The sequence below is a fragment of the Mytilus edulis genome, chromosome 2, assembly GCF_963676685.1.
Source record: "Mytilus edulis chromosome 2, xbMytEdul2.2, whole genome shotgun sequence".
In the NCBI taxonomy this organism is placed as follows: Eukaryota; Metazoa; Mollusca; class Bivalvia; order Mytilida; family Mytilidae; genus Mytilus; species Mytilus edulis.
Genome location: NC_092345.1, coordinates 106402111 through 106421704, shown reverse-complemented (window position 1 = coordinate 106421704; position 19594 = coordinate 106402111). Strand labels below are relative to the sequence as shown.

At 31.8% G+C, this 19594-nt stretch overlaps 2 protein-coding genes across 2 annotated transcripts in view; one reads left to right on the top strand and one right to left on the bottom strand.

Annotated features, from left to right (window-relative positions):
- LOC139513844 (26S proteasome non-ATPase regulatory subunit 11-like) overlaps positions 1–4865 on the bottom strand; it is a 26506-nt gene extending 21641 nt beyond the window's left edge. The window contains exons 1-3 of the mRNA XM_071302695.1: positions 4707–4865; positions 961–1062; positions 106–230 (exon numbers count right to left, since the gene is read on the bottom strand). Of these exons, the coding sequence (XP_071158796.1) occupies positions 106–230; positions 961–1062; positions 4707–4785 (306 nt within the window). The 5' untranslated portion in view covers positions 4786–4865. The remainder of the gene's footprint in view (positions 1–105; positions 231–960; positions 1063–4706) is intronic.
- Positions 4858–19594, top strand: LOC139513845 (1-deoxyxylulose-5-phosphate synthase YajO-like). Its single transcript, XM_071302697.1, has 8 exons — positions 4858–5068; positions 7462–7524; positions 9472–9657; positions 15359–15517; positions 16072–16250; positions 16568–16619; positions 17524–17685; positions 19227–19594. Exons 1-8 carry the CDS (start codon positions 4949–4951, stop codon positions 19320–19322), a joined length of 1017 nt encoding a protein of 338 aa, XP_071158798.1. The 5' UTR covers positions 4858–4948; the 3' UTR covers positions 19323–19594.

Sequence of the window (19594 nt, the reverse complement as noted above, 5' to 3'; positions counted from 1 at the left end):
AAACATATTTTAAAAATGATGTTTTAAAGTTTTGTGTAGATTTATATTATAAGCTGGTTTTGGATTCTTCCAACCAGGCCAACAATAATTGCTAATTGTATCTACCTCCTTTCCTGTCCCAGCTTCCATATCTAAAAACATATCAACCAAAGCTCGCACAAGTTTGGCAGCCTTGGCTTTACTAACAAGGGATAAAAATGGTCTGGTAAACTTGATCAAACCGGCAAGTTCTGAAAAAAAGACGTGGTAAAACTTGATTCATTTTGTTTTGATAATTCCATTCATGGACATGACATGTACGATTTCTAATGTACCTACAAACTAAAATGCATAGTCAATCTATAAATGTCTATTGGAATTGTTTGAGTGTAGTTGGGTTGCTGTCTAATTGGTTTAAAATCAATATCTCTTTGTCTATATCATGTATATGAATAATGAACAAAGAAAAATGATTTCAGAAAAATACAAAATACATTTTAATCAGCTAGGAATCTAATAAAAATAGAAACTTTATGATATAAGAAGTCCACATTTATAATACATTTTGTATTTCATTATTATCTGGTGTACATGTATTGGTCATTGCTTATCAGAAGCTGCTGAAGTGTGAATCGAGTTGATACTATTGCATAAAAGTTAACAATTCCTGTAAACACTAGAAAATATGGTCTTTCTGTCCTCAAGGCTCCATTGTGACTAAACACAACATTAAAAGCAAGAAAATGAACAGTTGTTACATTCCTAGCAGCATACTTTTCTTGAGCAATAAAGATTTTTAACTTTTGTATTTATACTGTAGAAATGTTTTTTGTGTGCGTGATATGATATAAAACTTTCCTAACTGCATACAATTAATTTATTGATTTGGTGAATATAGGAATATCTGTTGCCAGCATATATTTTTGAATTCAGTATAAAAAATAACATGATTAATATTAGTAATTTTGTTTAAGTGCTAACCTTCAGCTTGTTTTGTTTCAGCCATAAGACTTCCCAACTCCAATACAGCCTGTTCTTTAACCTTGACCTCATCTTCACTGTTGGAATCAATATCTTTTCTCACTAAAAAAAAACACAAATTGTAAATCTTTTATAAATCATCTATTCAATCAACATCTAAGTCTGAATTTTGGAGTTCATTGTCTCCTACAGAACTAGTAAAACCCTTGTCTAGGTCTCATCGTCTGTTTGGTTGAGCAGGATGTCAGACACCACAAGGTAAAAGTGATTATTGTAAGACGTCTATGGTTCAAAAAGATCTTGCTGTATTTTTGAAAAAAGCTAAATGCTGTCGAGAGGAAGTTTTGTGTAAATGAATATACTTGATACTTGATAAATAAATTAATTTATTACAAATCCTGGTCTATTAAAACTGTTATAGGTTTGACTGTCCCTTTGGTATCCTTCGTCCCTCTTTTAAGAAGATTTGCTTGGCAAATACTTTCCAGAAATACATGTAGACTCCATAGCCATAGGGATTGATTAGGGATACTAAAGCGGCCTAAACAGTCTAAACACATTATCGCTATTTGTCTGCCATTACCAAACATCACAAAAGTTCACATAAAATTTTGACGTCATAATAGAAAATATCTGGGTTAAGCTGAACAGATTTCCAAATACTGAATGAATAGCAATAAGGTGTATTCAGTAGGGGATTACAGATGAAAGTGTTTGACATGATCTGTGCATGAGGTTGGGAACATTGTTGTCAAATGAGGTGATTTCCGTGAAACCCCTCATTCTAATGCAATTCGTTTATAACAATAATTTTCATTGGACATTGACAAATTTTTCGATGGAGTAATTTCCACGTTCTACCAGTCCGTAACATTAAAGAAAGCCACCATTTTAAAAACAATTTTTTTTTATATGTAATTTCTCACAAAACAAACATAAAAGTCACATTATAAGCCTCAAAATTTTCCCTTTTCTGAGGAATAGTCCGTCATTTGAAGTGATATCCCTCATTTGGGAATCCAGGTCCATGCACCCTAGTACGGTACCTGTTGTCATGGTTGTAATTTGTCCAAATTTAGAAGAAATTTCATTTTTTTTTAATTGTTTGCTTCAAGTAAACAATTTGCCTATATGTTTTCGCATGCAGTGAACTCAGCGTGTCCTTTCTCGTAGGTATCCAGTGATCGCAATATGCATGGATCTGTCATTTAAATAACTGTTTTATATGTTGCTTAATAGTAATAATACCCATGCTTCTTTGTTACTTGTATACTTTACAGGTTACAATCGGTCAACTATGGCTTCAAAACACAACAATTAATTAACTGGCATATTTTTACATCAAAACAGACGGAGATGAAAAAAAAATTGATGATTATACAATATGGATGCATGAAAATTGCTAAAATCGGGTAACAGAAGACTAAGTTTATGATATATACAGGGCAAACAAACCCTATTGGGGAATAGACCTAGGGGGAATTGTAATCAGGGCAAATGGAGGGGGGTCCCAACCAGTACATACACCTTATCGCTAATCCTGGCTGACCGGGCCACTTGAACTTTTGACGCACACAACAATCACTTTTCCATTGTGGCGTCAGATATTTTGCTTTATGACGTCAAAATTGAACGGGAACCTGTGTCATTTCCAGTATAAATGGCGAACAAATAGCGATAAGGTGTATTCAATCCCATAAATTGGGAATAATGCTAAAAAAAAATATTTATATCAATTGGCAATTAAATCCCCAAATTTAAAATATTGGGTGAATTCTTGTTTTAAGTAGTTAAAGTACGATACATAATAACACCAAATAATTTATCAATGTTTATGACTTGAATGATTCTGTATTCTGTAGGTGTCGCTGTTGACACTGGATTGTCTCCCTTGTAATTATTTAAATCTCGCGTGTATTGATATTTCACTCTGGTAAACAACTCACTTGTACTTTAAAATACATACTATTAGGTGGCAACTGTGCTTAACATATTTTTCCAAAAATTAAAAAATATATCTACATTTATTAATTAACATGAAAATTTAAAGGAAAAGAAATGAAAAAAAAAAAAAAAAAAAAAAAAAAAAAAAAAAAAAAATAAAGAAAAAAAAAAAAAAAAAAATCTAACATTACATTAATCAAAACGGCGCGACTCGCAAATAAAGTCACCCAACAATCGCATTAGTGTTTCATTAGAGACGGAGACATTGTCGTTTTTTTCTATTGACAATAAAAGTTCCAAATCAATATGTAACGATCCTGTGTTGAAGTAAATCTCATGTATAAGTTTCTGTCTTGCCTCTTCATAATTTTCACAAAATAGTAAATAATGTTCCACAGTTTCAAATTGACCGCATTCACACTTTGGGTCTATATTTTGATTGATTTTGTTTTGATAATTTTTTAGGTAGTATCCGGATCTTAAATTTCTAATAATTTTTGCTGTTTTGTGATCTGGATAATTAAATGTCGATTTATTGCTGACAGTCTGATGAAAGTTATAATAAAATCTTCCTGTATCACTATTATCCCATCTATGTTGCCACTTTTTATTTACTAAAATTCTTGCTGCTGTTTTAATATCTTGTTTAGTTACTGTAATATGGGCTTCTTTCTGAATTTGATTTGCCTCTTTAGCTGCCTCTTTAGCTAGTTTATCAGCTATTTCATTTCCTCTAACATCTGCATGTCCTGGGGTCCAATCAAAATTAATTCTTATTCCATGGTGTTTTTGGATACATTTAATAAGGGAAATAATTTCATGTGAAGTGGATCTGTTATTTTCAATTTTCCAATTTAATGTTAAAATTCCAATTGCTGTTTGACTGTCCGAAAATATTTTTACTTCTTCAATTAATGTTTTGTTTTCAATTCTGCTTACATAATCTAATACTAATTTTATTGCAACCAGCTCTGCCAAAAGAATTGAACCCCTTTTTGAAACTGGTTGTTTAAGTTCAATTTCTTTATTGTTGAAGATTACAATTGCACCTGCTCCACAAGGTCCTGGGTTGGATTGGCAAGAACCGTCTGTAAAAGCAACAACTGTTGATGCAGATACTGTGTTAAGTTTGTTTAATATTAAATTTTTTCCTGTGATTTCTTGTTCTTTAGTTCTGTTTTTTGAGGAACCAAGAGTACGCCAATATTCTGGTGGAGATTTTGATGCTTGTAGACCTTGAAATTGATATTCTGGTTCTATGTCATCAATACTGATATCTGTTTCTTTTTTCATGTTTTTTGCTTGTTGTAACATTAAGCCTAAAGGTGATATGAACTTGTCCACTGTTTCTTTGTTTTTCCATTCATCTATTTTGTTTCTGATAGGGATTTTGGTTGAATAAGAATTTAGTCTTGCAATATCTCTAATAGCCATTTCTTCTCTTCTAAGATCTAATGGCAAAACTCCTGCCATAACTTGTAAGACTTCTAAACTGGCTGTTGCAGAAACTCCTAGACAAATAGATAAGCCCTTTCTTTGGATGGCATTTAATTTTTTTAAGTGTTCTTCTTTCCCTGTTTGCCAAATACAGCTTGCGTAAAGAAAAATGGAACCTATAATACTATTGTAGACTTGAATAAGAAATTTAGTTTTTATGTTACCTATTCCTTTTATTTGAATGATAAAGCAAAATTGATTTCATGATGAATCAAATATTTTCATTACGAAATAACCCCCAAAATACATTTTGAATGTGTTAAAAAAAATTATGAAACTTTAGAAAATGTATTTTAGTCAGTAACCTAAACTATATAATAGGTCTGAAGCTCCGGCTTTGTTTGTTTGACGAAGAGCTTGAGCTTTTTCCATTTCAGTGGCCATCTTGAAATTTGCCGGTTTTCCCACTCGAATTTCTCGGGACTTTTAGTTGTTTTAAAAGAAAAAGTACGAGGTTTTACTCTGGGACCCTAAAAGAAATCTTTATGCAACGCTTGCGGCGAATTGTTCGTCTAGGGAACCAGAGCAACTTCATCCACAAGCAAAAATGTCAGCTGCTAGAGTGTTACTCCCCGGTACCGATTTAAACGTATCTAGACTATGTTTAGGGTGTTGGCAGTTCAATGCGAATAAAGCCAACCCTTCATGGGATGCCCAACCAGAGGAGGTAGGATTCTAAGGACTGAAAATTAACGTGTAACTGAAAAATATTTATCTTAAAAATCCATTCTTATGATAAGGCTTATCTTAAATTTGTATATCACAAGTTCTGACCCAATTTAAGAAGGAGTCACACTTGACCCAGTTTTGTATTATCTTTTACTGTCCATCTGTGCAGTTGCTGATTAATGTCTTGTGTTGTAGTCTCTGCTGCAGTGCACTATCTGCTCCTAACTAGCTGATAGTGATAACATAAGCTATTTTTAAAACATGTGAAATGGTGGTCACTTTGTTTACTTGTTTATACTATTTATTTTGGGAAACTGTATGACGTCTGGTGTTCCACAAGGAACAGTATTGGGCCAGATACTGTTTCTTATCAATATAAATGACCTACCGGAATACCTAGAACACAGTAAACTTAGACTCTTTGCTGATGACAGCATAATTTACAGGGAAATAAAAACACAAGATGATTGTCATAAGCTACAACTTGACCTTGACTCAGCAGCTCGATGGGAGTCAGATTGGCTTATGGCATTTCACCCTGATAAATGTACAAACCTTTCCATCTCTCAAAAGAAAAATAACTACCGGCATAATTACATCCTCCACAATCACATTCTCGAATCAGTTACATCCGCAAAATATCTAGGCATTACCTTACAATCAAATCTGAAGTGGAACAAACATATAGACAACATATTGGTTTTCTAAAAAGAAATTTAAAAATTACAAACACAGAAACAAAATCAAGAGCATACCAGGCACTAGTAAGACCCAAACTGGAATATAGTTGTAGTGTCTGGGACCCCCATATGAAAGAACAACAGATACAATTAGAAAAGGTAGAGACGTGCTGCTCGTTATGTACACAACAACTACAATTACACGAGCAGTGTCACAAACATGCTAAATCAGTTGAAATGGCCACCACTAGCTGAGAGACGCTTAAAAACCAGACTTATTTTATTTTATAAAGTAATACATTGTCTTGTAGCCATTCCATCGCATATTCTTGAACAAACAGACAGCAGAACAAGACAAAATCATACTCAGACATACAGACACATCCAAACATCCAAGGACACATACAAATGGTCATACTTCCCGCGAACAATTATTCAATGGAATTTACTACCACAAACTGTAATTGAAACCACCACTGTTGACAGCTTTAGAGATCAGCTAACACCGGCTGTTCTCTCTAGCTTCAAATAAACAAATTCAAACAAAACATTTACATATATTTTTAATCACAATCTGTAAATACAAACACTCCAATTGTTATAAAATATTTTTATAAATTTTGTATAAATTTTTTTGTCAATCACACATGCGCAACAACATGTATTCTTCAGTATTGAAGCCTTGTTGACCTTAAAGAAGAAGAAGAAGAAGTCACTCACTAGGTTCGGGGCAGTCTACACTTAGGATTTGAAATGAGCAGACGCTCACACTGTTTGGCTTTATAATATGGAACTTTATAAGGAAAAGTAGACTAGCCACACCGTATTGTAGTATATTTATTCATGTAATCATATGTTTAACCATAATGTATGTCTTTAAATAAACATCTTGTTTATATTTACGTGTTGTACATAGTTTGTCCAATATTCCAGAACTTGGGTAGACAACGGGAAAACGAAGCCAGTGGAAACTTCCACTCTCGTTACACATGATTAAAGTGAAACCAATTTAAGCTTCATAAAAAGTTTTCAATTGAAACAAAGCAACACTTTATTTTTTCATCTCCAAAAAATTAATAAAACAGGTTTAAAATAGAACTAGACAAGGTTTCAGAGAAACAAGTAATATTTTTTGCATTGCCACTAGGCTATAAGGATCTATAAGGTCTTTCAAGTCAATGATGATTATTTTAAATGGTGCTATGTTTAGTGAATGTTATTTCCTATTTTTGAGAAACCTGATAATGCATGACTTTTTCTGTAGCTAAAACATAAAATTAAAAACGAATACTGGACATAATTAGATAATTAGATCATGTGTAGATAGGCCACAACTTGAAATTAGGAATATTTTTTTTTTATGATTTAGAAGCCTGTTTGGTTCAAAGTTCCTTCTACATTTCCTTAAGATGAAGTGTAATCTCTGTGTGGCCAAATATTAGAAAAGTTTATGCCACTTGATATTAAGCAACTTATAATCAATTAATCAATCATTCAATCAAACAATTTCATCTGCATTATGCCATGTATGCTGTTTAAATGGTTATATTCTACTTTAGAAACAAAAAAGAAATGATTGAAAATAGACACCGTATCAGTTATACAGAGAATTAAAAGCGGTTGAGGGATATTTTTGTTGAAAAGCAGAGAAACGTTATTTTATTAAGTTATAGCACTGCCATATTGAACAATTACTGCTATTTTTTGTCAGGTATCTAAAGCTATTGTGGATAAATGTTTTGAAGTCGGAGTTAACTTCTTCGACACAGCTGAGGTAGGTTATAATTATTTTAACTTGAGAAAATATCATGGGTATGTCTAAACTTATTTTGTTATCTTTTGAGTAAAAGATAAGTTTTGTCTTAACTTCTAACGTTATCTTCTGAGTAAAAGATAGAGAAAATATCATAGGTATGTCTATACTTCTAACATTATATTTTGAGTAAAAGATATACAGAGATAAACATGGGATATGTTTGATAGAAAAATATAATGTTCCCCTAATTAGATATAAGACGATGTGGTATGAGTGTCAATGAGACAATTCTCTCCATCCAAGTCACAATTTGTATTTAAGTAAACCATTATCATGATTAACAAGCAGGGGTTGATCATGTAATACTATAATATTTATATCAATATATTTTTGTTTATTTGTTTTTTTACAAAAAGGGACAGAAGGATTTTAGCGAAGGGAATATTCTTTATGTTACTATTCATATATTCCAATGGCTAGGTCATGCATGAATTTACTAAGGATTAAAAATTACATCATTGTGAAACAGTTTAAATATTAAGTTACATTGTAACACAGCCAGTCATCTTGGAACAAAAGTATTATTCATTTTCATGTAAATGCATATTATATGTATTTTGGTGTAAAAAGCTTTGATACACATAACAGGGGGTCTCATTGGGGGGTTCCGATCCCGGATCCCCCTTATTGTTTTGTCAGATTCCCGTATCCCGCTTACACTATGTAAGTAAACAATTCTCATTTTTTTGTTATTTCCCAAGTCCCGCTAGACCTCATTTCCTGTTTTCACGACACAATAATTTGACTTTCACGTGTCACGCTTACAAAAAAATCGGCAATCCCGTGTCACGCTTAGACCCCAATGAGACCCACATAACAGAATTGTTATAAAATTACCACAAAGTACATCTTATTTATCAAATACTTCAGTAGTTCTTTATGATTGATTTCGTTTGAGCAGGTGAGTGAACTATGGCATCGGGAATTGCACAACATCTTTTGACAATCACATTTACATTCAGAAGTGCTGTTCCCACCTATGCATTTACATGAAAAAAAACCCTGGACAACCTGTTTTTTAAGGCTGTTAAACTTGTTGTTTTGTTGGTAAGGTATAAGTCTTGGGTCTATTGTTTATTGTACTCAATTTAACAATAAGGTATAAGTCTTGGGTCTATTGTTTATTGTACTCAATTTAACAATAAGGTATAAGTCTTGGGTCTATTGTTTATTGTACTCAATTTAACAATAAGGTATAAGTCTTGGGTCTATTGTTTATTGTACTCAATTTAACAATAAGGTATAAGTCTTGGGTCTATTGTTTATTGTACTCAATCTAACAATAAGCCCATTATGTTTGTCCTTGACATATGATTGTTCTTTCATGTATCATTCCCTGTTTAAAACCTGTTTGACAAATTTTATCTTCTGATCAACAATTCCGACCATGTTTACACAATTTCATCAACTGAGTAATTGACTAGAAGAGTGTAAATAATAATATCTCTTATAAATAGCTTTGGAAACTTATTAGAGTAATTGACTCCAAACTGATTAGCCATTGCAAAGTGTTGAATAAGAGATAAATGTGAAAGTCAAGAGATGAAATTCCAGATGCTATCATTCACTCACGTGCTCAAATGAATGATAAATAACTATATACCTTTTTTTAAATTTTGTACATAAGATGTCACTTTTAAATAACAATTCTATGGTGGTGTGTATCTGCTTTTTCCACAAAAATCAATATTATAAATTGTTGTACAATTTAACAATTTATTAGTGAATTTTCGTCAAATATTATACAAATTATAATTTGTACAAAATGATAACTTGTACACAACATATATAAAGAACTTTTTTATGTGTAGGGATATATGTTATGTTACATGTATATAAAGAACTTTTTTATGTGTAGGGATATATGTTATGTTACATGTATATAAAGAACTTTTTTATGTGTAGGGATATGGTGGATCAGAGGAAGTCCTTGGGAAATGTTTAAAGGGGCGGAGACAGAATGCTGTTATTGCTTCAAAGTTTGGATTCAGACAAGGAGTTGATACACCGTCGTATAGTGCAGAGCAGATAGATGAATCAATCACAAAATGTCTGCGTAAACTAGAAACAGACTACCTAGATTTATTACAGGTATTTTAATATAGAAACAGACTGCTTTGATATAATTCAGTTAATATCCATGTTCACAAGACACAAGTTAAATCTGGCACATTCTGTTTGTGCTTGTCCTAAGTCAGATGTCTGTTATTAAATAGGTTTTGGGTAAAGATTACATAAAATGCAATCAAAAGTCTATAATACTGACTTTATATCTTAAGTCTTCCAAGGTTTATCAATACCTTTGATATACATACAATACAGTGCCAACATTCTAATACATGTACTATACATCTGCAGTAATTTAAACTAATATCTGTTATAAAAATATCAATGATGTCATTGTTAAAGTCATCTTTAAAAATTGGAATTATCTTCCTTTGTCCAGAATTCTAGATGAATCAACTTAAAGCTTTATACAATGTAATACTTAATTTTTCTTCCCACTGATGAAGTAAAGCCATCTTTACCCTTCAGTGCTTACAAGCACTTTGATTGATGGTTGCTGTCTATCATATATTTTTTGGAAAATGACGCTACCAGAACAGAAGTTGATTATGCCATCGTCTACCGCACTCTGTTTCATATTTACTATTTTACAAACTAACTGGAGTCTGCTTGTATTATGCTACACTTGAACCAAGTTTTGTAGTCGAGCAGGAACCAGTTTACATACTTTATTTTATTTACCAAAAAAAATATCTTGACCTGTCCATATTTTTTTTATTATTAATGGTATTTGGAGCTATCCCTTTGCTATATTTTTCATATTTATTTGAGCGTTTACTTTTATGCACATGTCTTACAATCGTAAACAATCAGTAATGTATAAATAGATTCGTTTTGTTATGGCGTTGGACTGTTTACACTCCAATGATCAGCAATCGCTAGACAAAATAGTTCTAAATAATGTCAGACTTTCTTACCATTTCAACTTTACAACCATTAAAAAAGTATAAATAGGAATCATCTTGATATCCATTTGATAGATACTGGTCTTTATCCAGATTTACGAAGTTTTTAATAATCAGAAATTAGTAATACGGTTATAGCCATGCAGTGCGTATGAATTCTCTGAGGACACATGCTCGCTGTTCCTTCTTATAACCAAAAAGATCGAAGTGTACCAACACAATGTTGTTAAGGAGGCTCGCAGAAACCAAAAAATCAGCAAAAAATTAAACATTTGTTTTTTCATTACAAATTTCATTTATTACACTATTAGTTATTACTTTATAAGATGGTACAAAAATCACCCAGACAAATCGATTTGGTTTGGCCACAGATGACTTTAAAAATGTTTATATCTTTGAAAAAGCTCCAAATTATCTCCCTTTGGTGCAAAAATGTCATTTTCTCATCACTTGGCGTCCGTCTTCCATCGTCGTTAACTTTTACAAAAATCTTCTCCTCTGAAACTACTGGGCTAAATTTAACCAAACTTGGCCACAATCATCATTGGGGTATCTAGTTTAAAAAAATGTGTGCGGTGAACCAGCCATCCAAACAAGATGGCCGCCATGGCTAAAAATAGAACATATGGGTAAAATGCAGTTTTTGGCTTATAACTCAAAAACCAAAGCATTTAGAGCAAATCTGACAGGGAGTAAAATTGTGTATCAGGTCAAGATCTATCTGCCCTGAAATTTTCAGATGAATCAGACAACCCGTTGTTAGGTTGCTGCCCCTGAATTGGTAATTTTAAGGAAATTTTGCTGTTTTTGGTTATTATGTTGAATATTATTATAGATAGAGATAAACTGTAAACAGCAATAATGTTCAGCAAAGTAAGATTTACAAATAAGTCAACATGACCAAAATGGTCAGTTGACCCCTTTATGAGTTATTGCCCTTCATAGTCAATTTTTAACAATTTTCATAAAATTTGTAGATTTTCACTAACAATTTCCACTGAAAGTACTGGTCCAAGTTCATTATAGATGGAGATAATTGTAAGCAGCAAGAATGTTTAGTAAAGTAAGATCTACAAACACATCACCATCACCAAAACACAATTTTGTCATGAATCCATCTGTGTCCTTTGTTTAATATTCACATAGACATAATATTCACATAGACATAATATTCACACAGACCAAGGTGAGCGACACAGGCTCTTTAGAGTCTCTAGTTTGACATTTAAATTGAAATATCTTTTTTAACTTATTGGTGACCAATATGTTTTATTATTGTTTTCAAGCAAGCTGTACATAAACTAAATAATTGTAAAATTTAAGCGATTTCTGTAATTAAAGGTAGTTCTTTTTTTATTTCGATATTACCAATATTTCTCCTATTAGTTCAACAGAAAAAAAAGGACATTAACAAAAATGTATGCTTCTTTCGAAGCAGATTGTGAGCTTAAATGAACCCCATATTTTTATTTTATATTTCTATTAGGTATAAGATAAAGTTTAATCATAGAAAAAAATAGCAAAATCCTATATATTAGAAAAAAAAGTTGATTTAGACCCGCGAGCCCCCTTAATTAAGATACTCATAAATCTATTTTTATAAGTTTATTGATTAGGTGAAGTAAAACTAAAACATTGTTAGAACTTTAAAGGTATATAATTTATCGGGGGAAAACTTGATAGTCTTGTCTTTTCGTTTAACTGCCATTATTATAAGAAAATATAATGTGTCCTTCTTTCTTTCTTTCTTGTGTATAAGCTTCCTATCTAAGAAACACCCCGTACTGGGTAATCAGGAGTATTTACAGGTGTGGGTAAATCAAAGATTTATTTTATATTTTTAAAAGTTAATAAAAATATGGGTTAGAAACAAAAAAAAGAGACAAAGGTAAAAATAATCGATAAAATAAAATTGTGTAAAAAAGGTCCAGTAGACGTGCTCTGTACATATGGTGGAAAGGTTAAGAGATAAAAATACCAATCAATTTGGGATGGAACAATATTCACAGAGGATTAAAAAATGTACATATTTGGAAACATACAATCTAAAAATCATCTTATCCAATACAAGTAAAAAATAAATACTTGATTAAGTACAAAAGTCACTAAAAGTACATTGTCTATAATATTCATTCCTTGAGTTCACATACTTCCATTTGAATTTCACTTGATTTCACTTGATGTCCATGTTGGTCCACTTTCTACTGGTTATAAGACAGATCGAAAAACCAGAAATATTGCGACTGATTTACGTTTCTGTTTCACCTTCTCAGGATAAATGTATAATTATTGATCTCGATAGTTTAGACTTTGTACACATTAATTTGACTTTGTTTACAAAGTTACTGCAGCAAAGTCTTTAACTGTATCTGTATGACATGTGTGTATGACATGTGAATAAATTGTCGATAGCGATATTGGCTTTAATACAACAGTTTTGTGAGAGCACCGCTGATTTATTGGCGGGGTGTGAGAACAGATTTGAGGCTCTCTACGCTTGATGTGTGCACAACAGTGTTGTCTAGCTGATTCCACACGATCACTGTGTTACAAAGAATGAGTTTGAATATTGTACAGTGTTTTACTTGGTGGAATGTCAATACACTCACAGTTGGAGTTATTCTTCACTTGCTTTTCCACAATAATTGTTGCATGGTATTCTTTGAATTTCTCGGCAGTTATCGTTCTCTTGGACATGTTTTTGAGGAATTCGTGTGGTTCAATAGCGGAAATTAGCCCTCAACTACTTTTTACATAAATACTAACTTTTGCTTCAACACCTTGATCGTCCTTGTCTGGAGATCTTCTTGTAGTTTCAGTTTGGCAAGCATTTTGAAGACGTATCCATCCTCTCTTGCTTTGTAATCTCTGGTGTTAAATTTTGCCGCTTGACGTGTATCCTTTCAAGCTTGTTTATTTTTGTTTACGGGCAGGGGTCCCATACTATGGCTCCATATTAAATTATAAGATCCATTCCTAAAGGTCTAATTCATTGTTCTAATCTGACACAAATTTCAATAAATGGAATGCCACCCAAGTTGAATATATGGTGACCCACTATAACAGCATAATCACTTGAAATTGTGTTTAATACCATGATGGTTCAATGGCATAAACTTAAATGGAGACAGAATTTCTGACATGAAAGATGGTGGGTTAGTGCAAAATCAAAAACTAGCTAATACTATGATATATGGTTAAAGAATGAATATCAATTATATGGGTCAAGGGCAGAGTTGTTATAAAATATCAATATGGCAGAGAAGTGGTTTCAAGTTTCATATAAAGCGACCTGACTGACATGAAATAAATATCAAAGGAGTATCCCCATTTGTCTAATCTTCAAGGTGAAATAAAACTAGTATAACAATATTATGCTATTGTGTACAGAAATAGAATTTGCTTCAAGTAACAAGAATAACTATGTCACTAGTAACTTATTTAATGAGTATTCGGGGTATTAGTCCTATAACATATGAACTCGGTGGCATTATTTACTATTTCTAATTACTGTTTTGATAAAAAAAAAATACTATCAATGTGCCACACTTCGCATTAAAATTTAAAAAAAAAATGAAAATATCAGTATAAAAACATTAAAAATTGAATAAGAATGCGAAGTCATATGTTATAGGACTAGTGGGGTATAAGAGCTTGTTACAACAGGCTTTTCATAATCATTTGGGTTGAAAAGGATACTAGTAGTCTGTATTCCATATTTAGAAAAATGTAAATGCAAGAAAAAATCACATTACTTAGAATACTTTAGATCACTCAGGTAGTCTTTATTTTTTTGTACAAAAGAACAGCCAGTAGTCATTGGAAACTGTAGATCATTCAGGTAGTCTTAACCTATTCATTTGTACTTAAAAAAACAGTCAGTTGTCATCTTCACTTCACACACACACACACACACACACACACACATATGAATATCAATTATATGCTTTCAAGACATTTTGCAATGTTAAACATGTTACAGTATGTGAAAATCAAGACATGCATAAAAAATATCCCAACATTAGAGACAGTGGCGTCATTTTTCCTCAGAGCTTTCAGCTGTTTGATTATGCCCCTGCCATTTCCATACTTTTACTTTACTTTGCCTCAAAAAAATGTTCTGAAACTTAAACACAATACTTTTAATACCTCTAAACACAGATCAAGTCTAAATTTTGGTGACGCCACTTTACCATACTTAAGTTATGTCCCTTTATAAATTGAAAGTTGCTGAATTTGCAATTTCTACACTTTTCTTTACTTTTCAACAACAAAATGTCCTAAAACTTATGCACACTATAAAATTAGGAGATGTGGTATTACTGTTACCAGTTCAAATGAAGTGAATGCAAGCAATTATCTATTACCACCATACAGAGATCAATTCAAATTGAGTTGGCTTCACTTTTACTGTCATTTAGTTATATCCCTTTTTTAATGAAAATGTGCTGAATTTGCTATTTATTTCACTTAAACTTTACTTTACCACAAACAAATGTTATTTTTTTTAATTAACTAATCAAAGTGCATGTTTAACGGCAATCAATTACAGTTTAAATATTACTACAAGATAAAATGCTTATAACGACGGTCGACCAAACACAGACTCATGGTGACAGACCAAATTTGAATAAGGGTGGCATCATTTTTACTGTTATAGAGTTATGTCCCCTTAAAATCTGTCAATTCTGACAAACTATGTACATTTGTTAAGTTAACCAGTTAGAATATTTATGAATGGTAGATACATTTTATTGAAAGGGAAGTGTCCATTGTATAAATATTCCTATTTATAAACCATTAACATATTTGATATTCAGGTTCATTTTCCGAGTTTTATGTCTGACCCTGCAGCTGGTGTTAAGGAGTTGGAGAGACAGAAGGCTTTAGGAAGGATTCGTTATTACGGAGTATCAAACTATGGCCCTAAGAATATGAAGCAATTACTGGAGGCTGGTGGAAAACCTGTCACTAACCAGGTAAGAGAAATGTTTAAATAAAGCTTAAAGAACTCATACCATAATCAGCCTTGTTTAGTTCACACTTGTACATTGTCCTCACCCCCTTCTTGCCACAAGTATTCAAGTAAAAAAAAAATTTGAAACAGCTAGAAAACATCTATTGAAACTTTATTTCAAATTGTGTGAAATTTTTGCGGTATATTCGTGGAAAACCTGTTTTCCATCATCAAATAGAAGTTAAAAATGCTTAGTTAATAAAGATTCAAGAACACTCCACAAATATTAAAATAAGTCAAAATCACAGAAAAAAAATAAATTTTGAAACATGTGCACTTTTAAACTGGAATTACAAATGACATGTGTAAATAAAAATGAATATGTTGAAAGTGTACAGAAAATTTGTACTTTTCTTGCATATGTTCTTAAAGAATAAGTTATAAAATACTTACTTTCCAGTGTACGTTTGTTTACATTCTTTTATGACCGGTTGGATAAGGACAAATTAAGATATTCTAAAGCTTTGCCTAAACTCGTGTATCATTGATACTAAATATTACCATGTCTACTATCAGATGGGTTACAACTTGTTATGGAGATCAGCTGAATTCGAGGTGTTACCAATCTGTAAAGAGAATGGTGTTGGTATTCTGGCATACTCACCCTTACAACAAGGATTACTATCGGGAAGGTTTGCTAAACCTGAAGATGTTCCTGTAGGAAGGAAGAGAGGAAAACTATTCTCAAAAGAAAGGTCAGCATTAAGTCACCTAGATTTTATTAGTATTCTATGGGTCTTTTTAATTTACATTTGAATATAGAATAGTATTCAAAGATTTCAAATCAAAAAAAATCAATGATTGACCCAACAACACTTTAGTTGACCAGTGTTCATAGTGTATGATAATTATCAGTGTTGTCTTGTTGCAAGATGAATTTTCTGTACATGAATTCTTCAATTAGTTATTATTTTTATAGCATAGTACCTTATGTTACTTAACATCTAATCTTTCCAATACTAGTTGTGCTATCTGATACTTTTATTGACATGTATTTGTTCATCTGTTACAGTTGTGATATATCTAGACATGGTCAACCAGGAGCAGAAAAGGAAGTGTTTGAGGTAATAAATTGAAATGTCTAATTCTTAATGGAAAACATCTAGTATAGAGAAGACTATGCCATGAGGAAACACAACACTTTATTCAAAGCTGATCCCAATCCAGCATATTTGTTTCAGACATAAATATAGGCAACAGTAGTTTACCGCTGTTCAAAACTCATAAATCCATGGACAAAAAACAAAATAGGGGTAACAAACTAAAACCGAGGGAAGCGTATTAAATATAATAGGAGAACAACAACACAACACTTAAATGTAATACACACAGAAACAGGCCAAGCATCAGACAAAATCCCACGAGAATAACAAGTATAAAATCAAAACCAAATACATGAATTTGGGATAGACAAGTACCGTGACATGTCTTATCGCAATGTGAAATTACACTCAAAAATAAGAGTATAAATAAATGTGATTCCTTTCCAAAAAAAGGTTGTAAGCTTTGCTTCAAACTTTATACAGTTCTGAAATAGATGAATTTTTATTTTTCTAATTTGAAAGCAGACCAATTTTAAAAATGTAACAATCCAAATGATACCAAAAGGAAAATCAAACTCATATATACAAAAACAAACTGATAACACCATGGCAAAAAAAGAACATATTTTGAAGAACAAATGAACACATGTCCATATTTAGAACTACACACGAATAAGTAGCACAAGTCTACCATTACAAAACTATGTCCATCCTTTATATGTGCCCTGTCTTCAATATTAAGTTTTAATCTTGTTTCAGGCTGTTGTCTGCTCTATGGTCTGGTTGTTGTTGCTTTGACACATTCCCCATTTCCTTTCTCAATTTTATTTAGATAAGATAAGAGATATATGTATGAGAGCCAATGTGACCATGGCTAAAGCATCTTTATCATAGATATTAATGTCCAGTATAAATCTTGTTTCAGGCTTTAGATAAGATAAGAGATATATGTAAGAGAGCCAATGTGACCATGGCCAAAGCATCTTTAGCCTGGTTGGTACAACAGGAAAATGTACAGTCATATATAGTGGGAGCTAGCTCACCAGAACAGATTGTAGATAATACAGAAATACCTACATTATCTGATGTAAGTTTCATATACATGTAATATATAGACAGTTATTGATTTAAAGACAGGTTGGTGGAAGTCAACTTTTGAACTGTTAATCCAATGCTATTTAAAATTTTGAAATGTAGTTATTGATGAAAAATTAAGAGTTCAAGTTTCAAATTGATGTTGATGATTTTCACTTTTGCTGATCAGGAGTTATGGTCCTTAGTTGATTGGAACATGTCTCTTTATGTTGTTTCCATGCAATAACTATGAAAGTGATAAACTAAATGCTTTTCATTAACTCAATAACTAAAAAACACTGTAGCCAAGCTTTGAATTGAATTTGAATTGTTTATATCTATTGAAGTTAGCTCCTTATCGATTTTCATAAATTTTAGATGTTACATTTCCAAGTTGTGGTTTTTTTTCTTTGCGACGGTGGATTTTCCAGTTTTCTGACAATAACTCAAAAATGCTTTGACATTGCCTTTTGATTTTATGAATTTTAGATTTGATGTTTCTGAGCTATTGGGTTTTTGTCGAGCCTTCGACTTTAGTTGAAAAAGTGAGACATAGCCATCCTAGATTCCGTCGGCATTGTCATAAGCGGCGGCGGCCACAAAAATTCACTCTGTGGTTAAAGTTTATGATCATAAGATAGTTGCCAGATGTAAATTTTGTAAAAATAAAATTTCATTTTTCACTATTTTACTTATAAATGGACTTAGTTTTTCTACTGGGAAACATTACATTCACTCTGTGGTTAAAGTTTTTTTTAAATTTTAATAACTTTCTTAAACTATCCTGGGTTTGTACCAAACTTGGACAGAAGCTTGTTTATGATTATAAGATAATAGCCAGAAGTAAATTTTGTAAATATAAAATTCCATTTTTCCGGATTTTATTTTTAAATGGACTTAGATTTTCTGCCAGGAAACAACACATTCACTCTGTGGTTAAGTTTTTAAAATTTTAATAACTTTCTTATACTATTTTGGATTTGTACCAAACTTGGACAGAAGCTTGCTTATGATCAAAAGCTAGTATCTAGAGGGAAATTTTGTTAAACTTGTGAACCTGTGTATCTGTATGTTACTTATAAATGGACTTTCTTCCCGTTATTATTAGTAATTTACATACATTTATTAGATTCATAAACTATCCTGGATTTTTTCCAAACTTGGACAGAAGCTTCTTACAATCAAAAGATAGTATCAAGAGGAATAATTTTATTGATTTTTTTCCGTATTTGTTGAGCCTGCCATTAACAGCAAAAGTAGGCGAGAAACTGGGTTCCGCAAAACCCTTACAAATTTTATTCCTAAAAAAGGTGATTTTCCGGTTTTAGTACAATATCTCAAAAGTTCTTTGAGAAGTTTTTATGTGACTGGTTTATATATATTATAAAAAAACTCCATCTAGTATTTTTTTTTAAATCTCTGATTTGACATTGAGGAGTAACTGGATTTTTCAAAAAAGCAATGGGCGTATCATTGGCTCATGGCACATCTCTTTAATCTTTATTACTTGTTTTCCTCATTAATTCACATATTGTTTCTTATTTCTATTTTTAGAGTGTTGTTAAAGAACTATGTGCTGCCACAGATCCAATCAAATTGAAGATAGGAAAAGTTTTGGATCAATGGGCACATCCTGATAGATGTGAATGAAAACTTAGCAATCAAATACATTGTGGAAATTCATCAATGATTCTTATATATTTTTATAGTAATTTTAATGAAATATTGCAATAGGACAACAACATTTACTCAGTAGCTTGTAGCTCATTGGTAACAATTTTGTTTTGATATTATTCATACTGTTTTTGTGAAACCATAGGGTAACTTAATTAACACATTTTTAATTACTTTGGGAGTAATTATATTTTATGATTCAATATTTAGAAAATAAGTTAAAGAATAAAAACTAATATATCCACAAA

Coding starts and splice junctions, on each gene's coding strand:
- LOC139513845 (XM_071302697.1), top strand. CDS start 4,949: ATGTCAGCTGCTAGAGTGTTACTCCCCGGTACCGATTTAAACGTATCT. Junction 15,518..16,071: donor GAAAACCTGTCACTAACCAG/GTAAGAGAAATG, acceptor GTCTACTATCAG/ATGGGTTACAACTTGTTATG. Junction 16,251..16,567: donor AAACTATTCTCAAAAGAAAG/GTCAGCATTAAG, acceptor CATCTGTTACAG/TTGTGATATATCTAGACATG.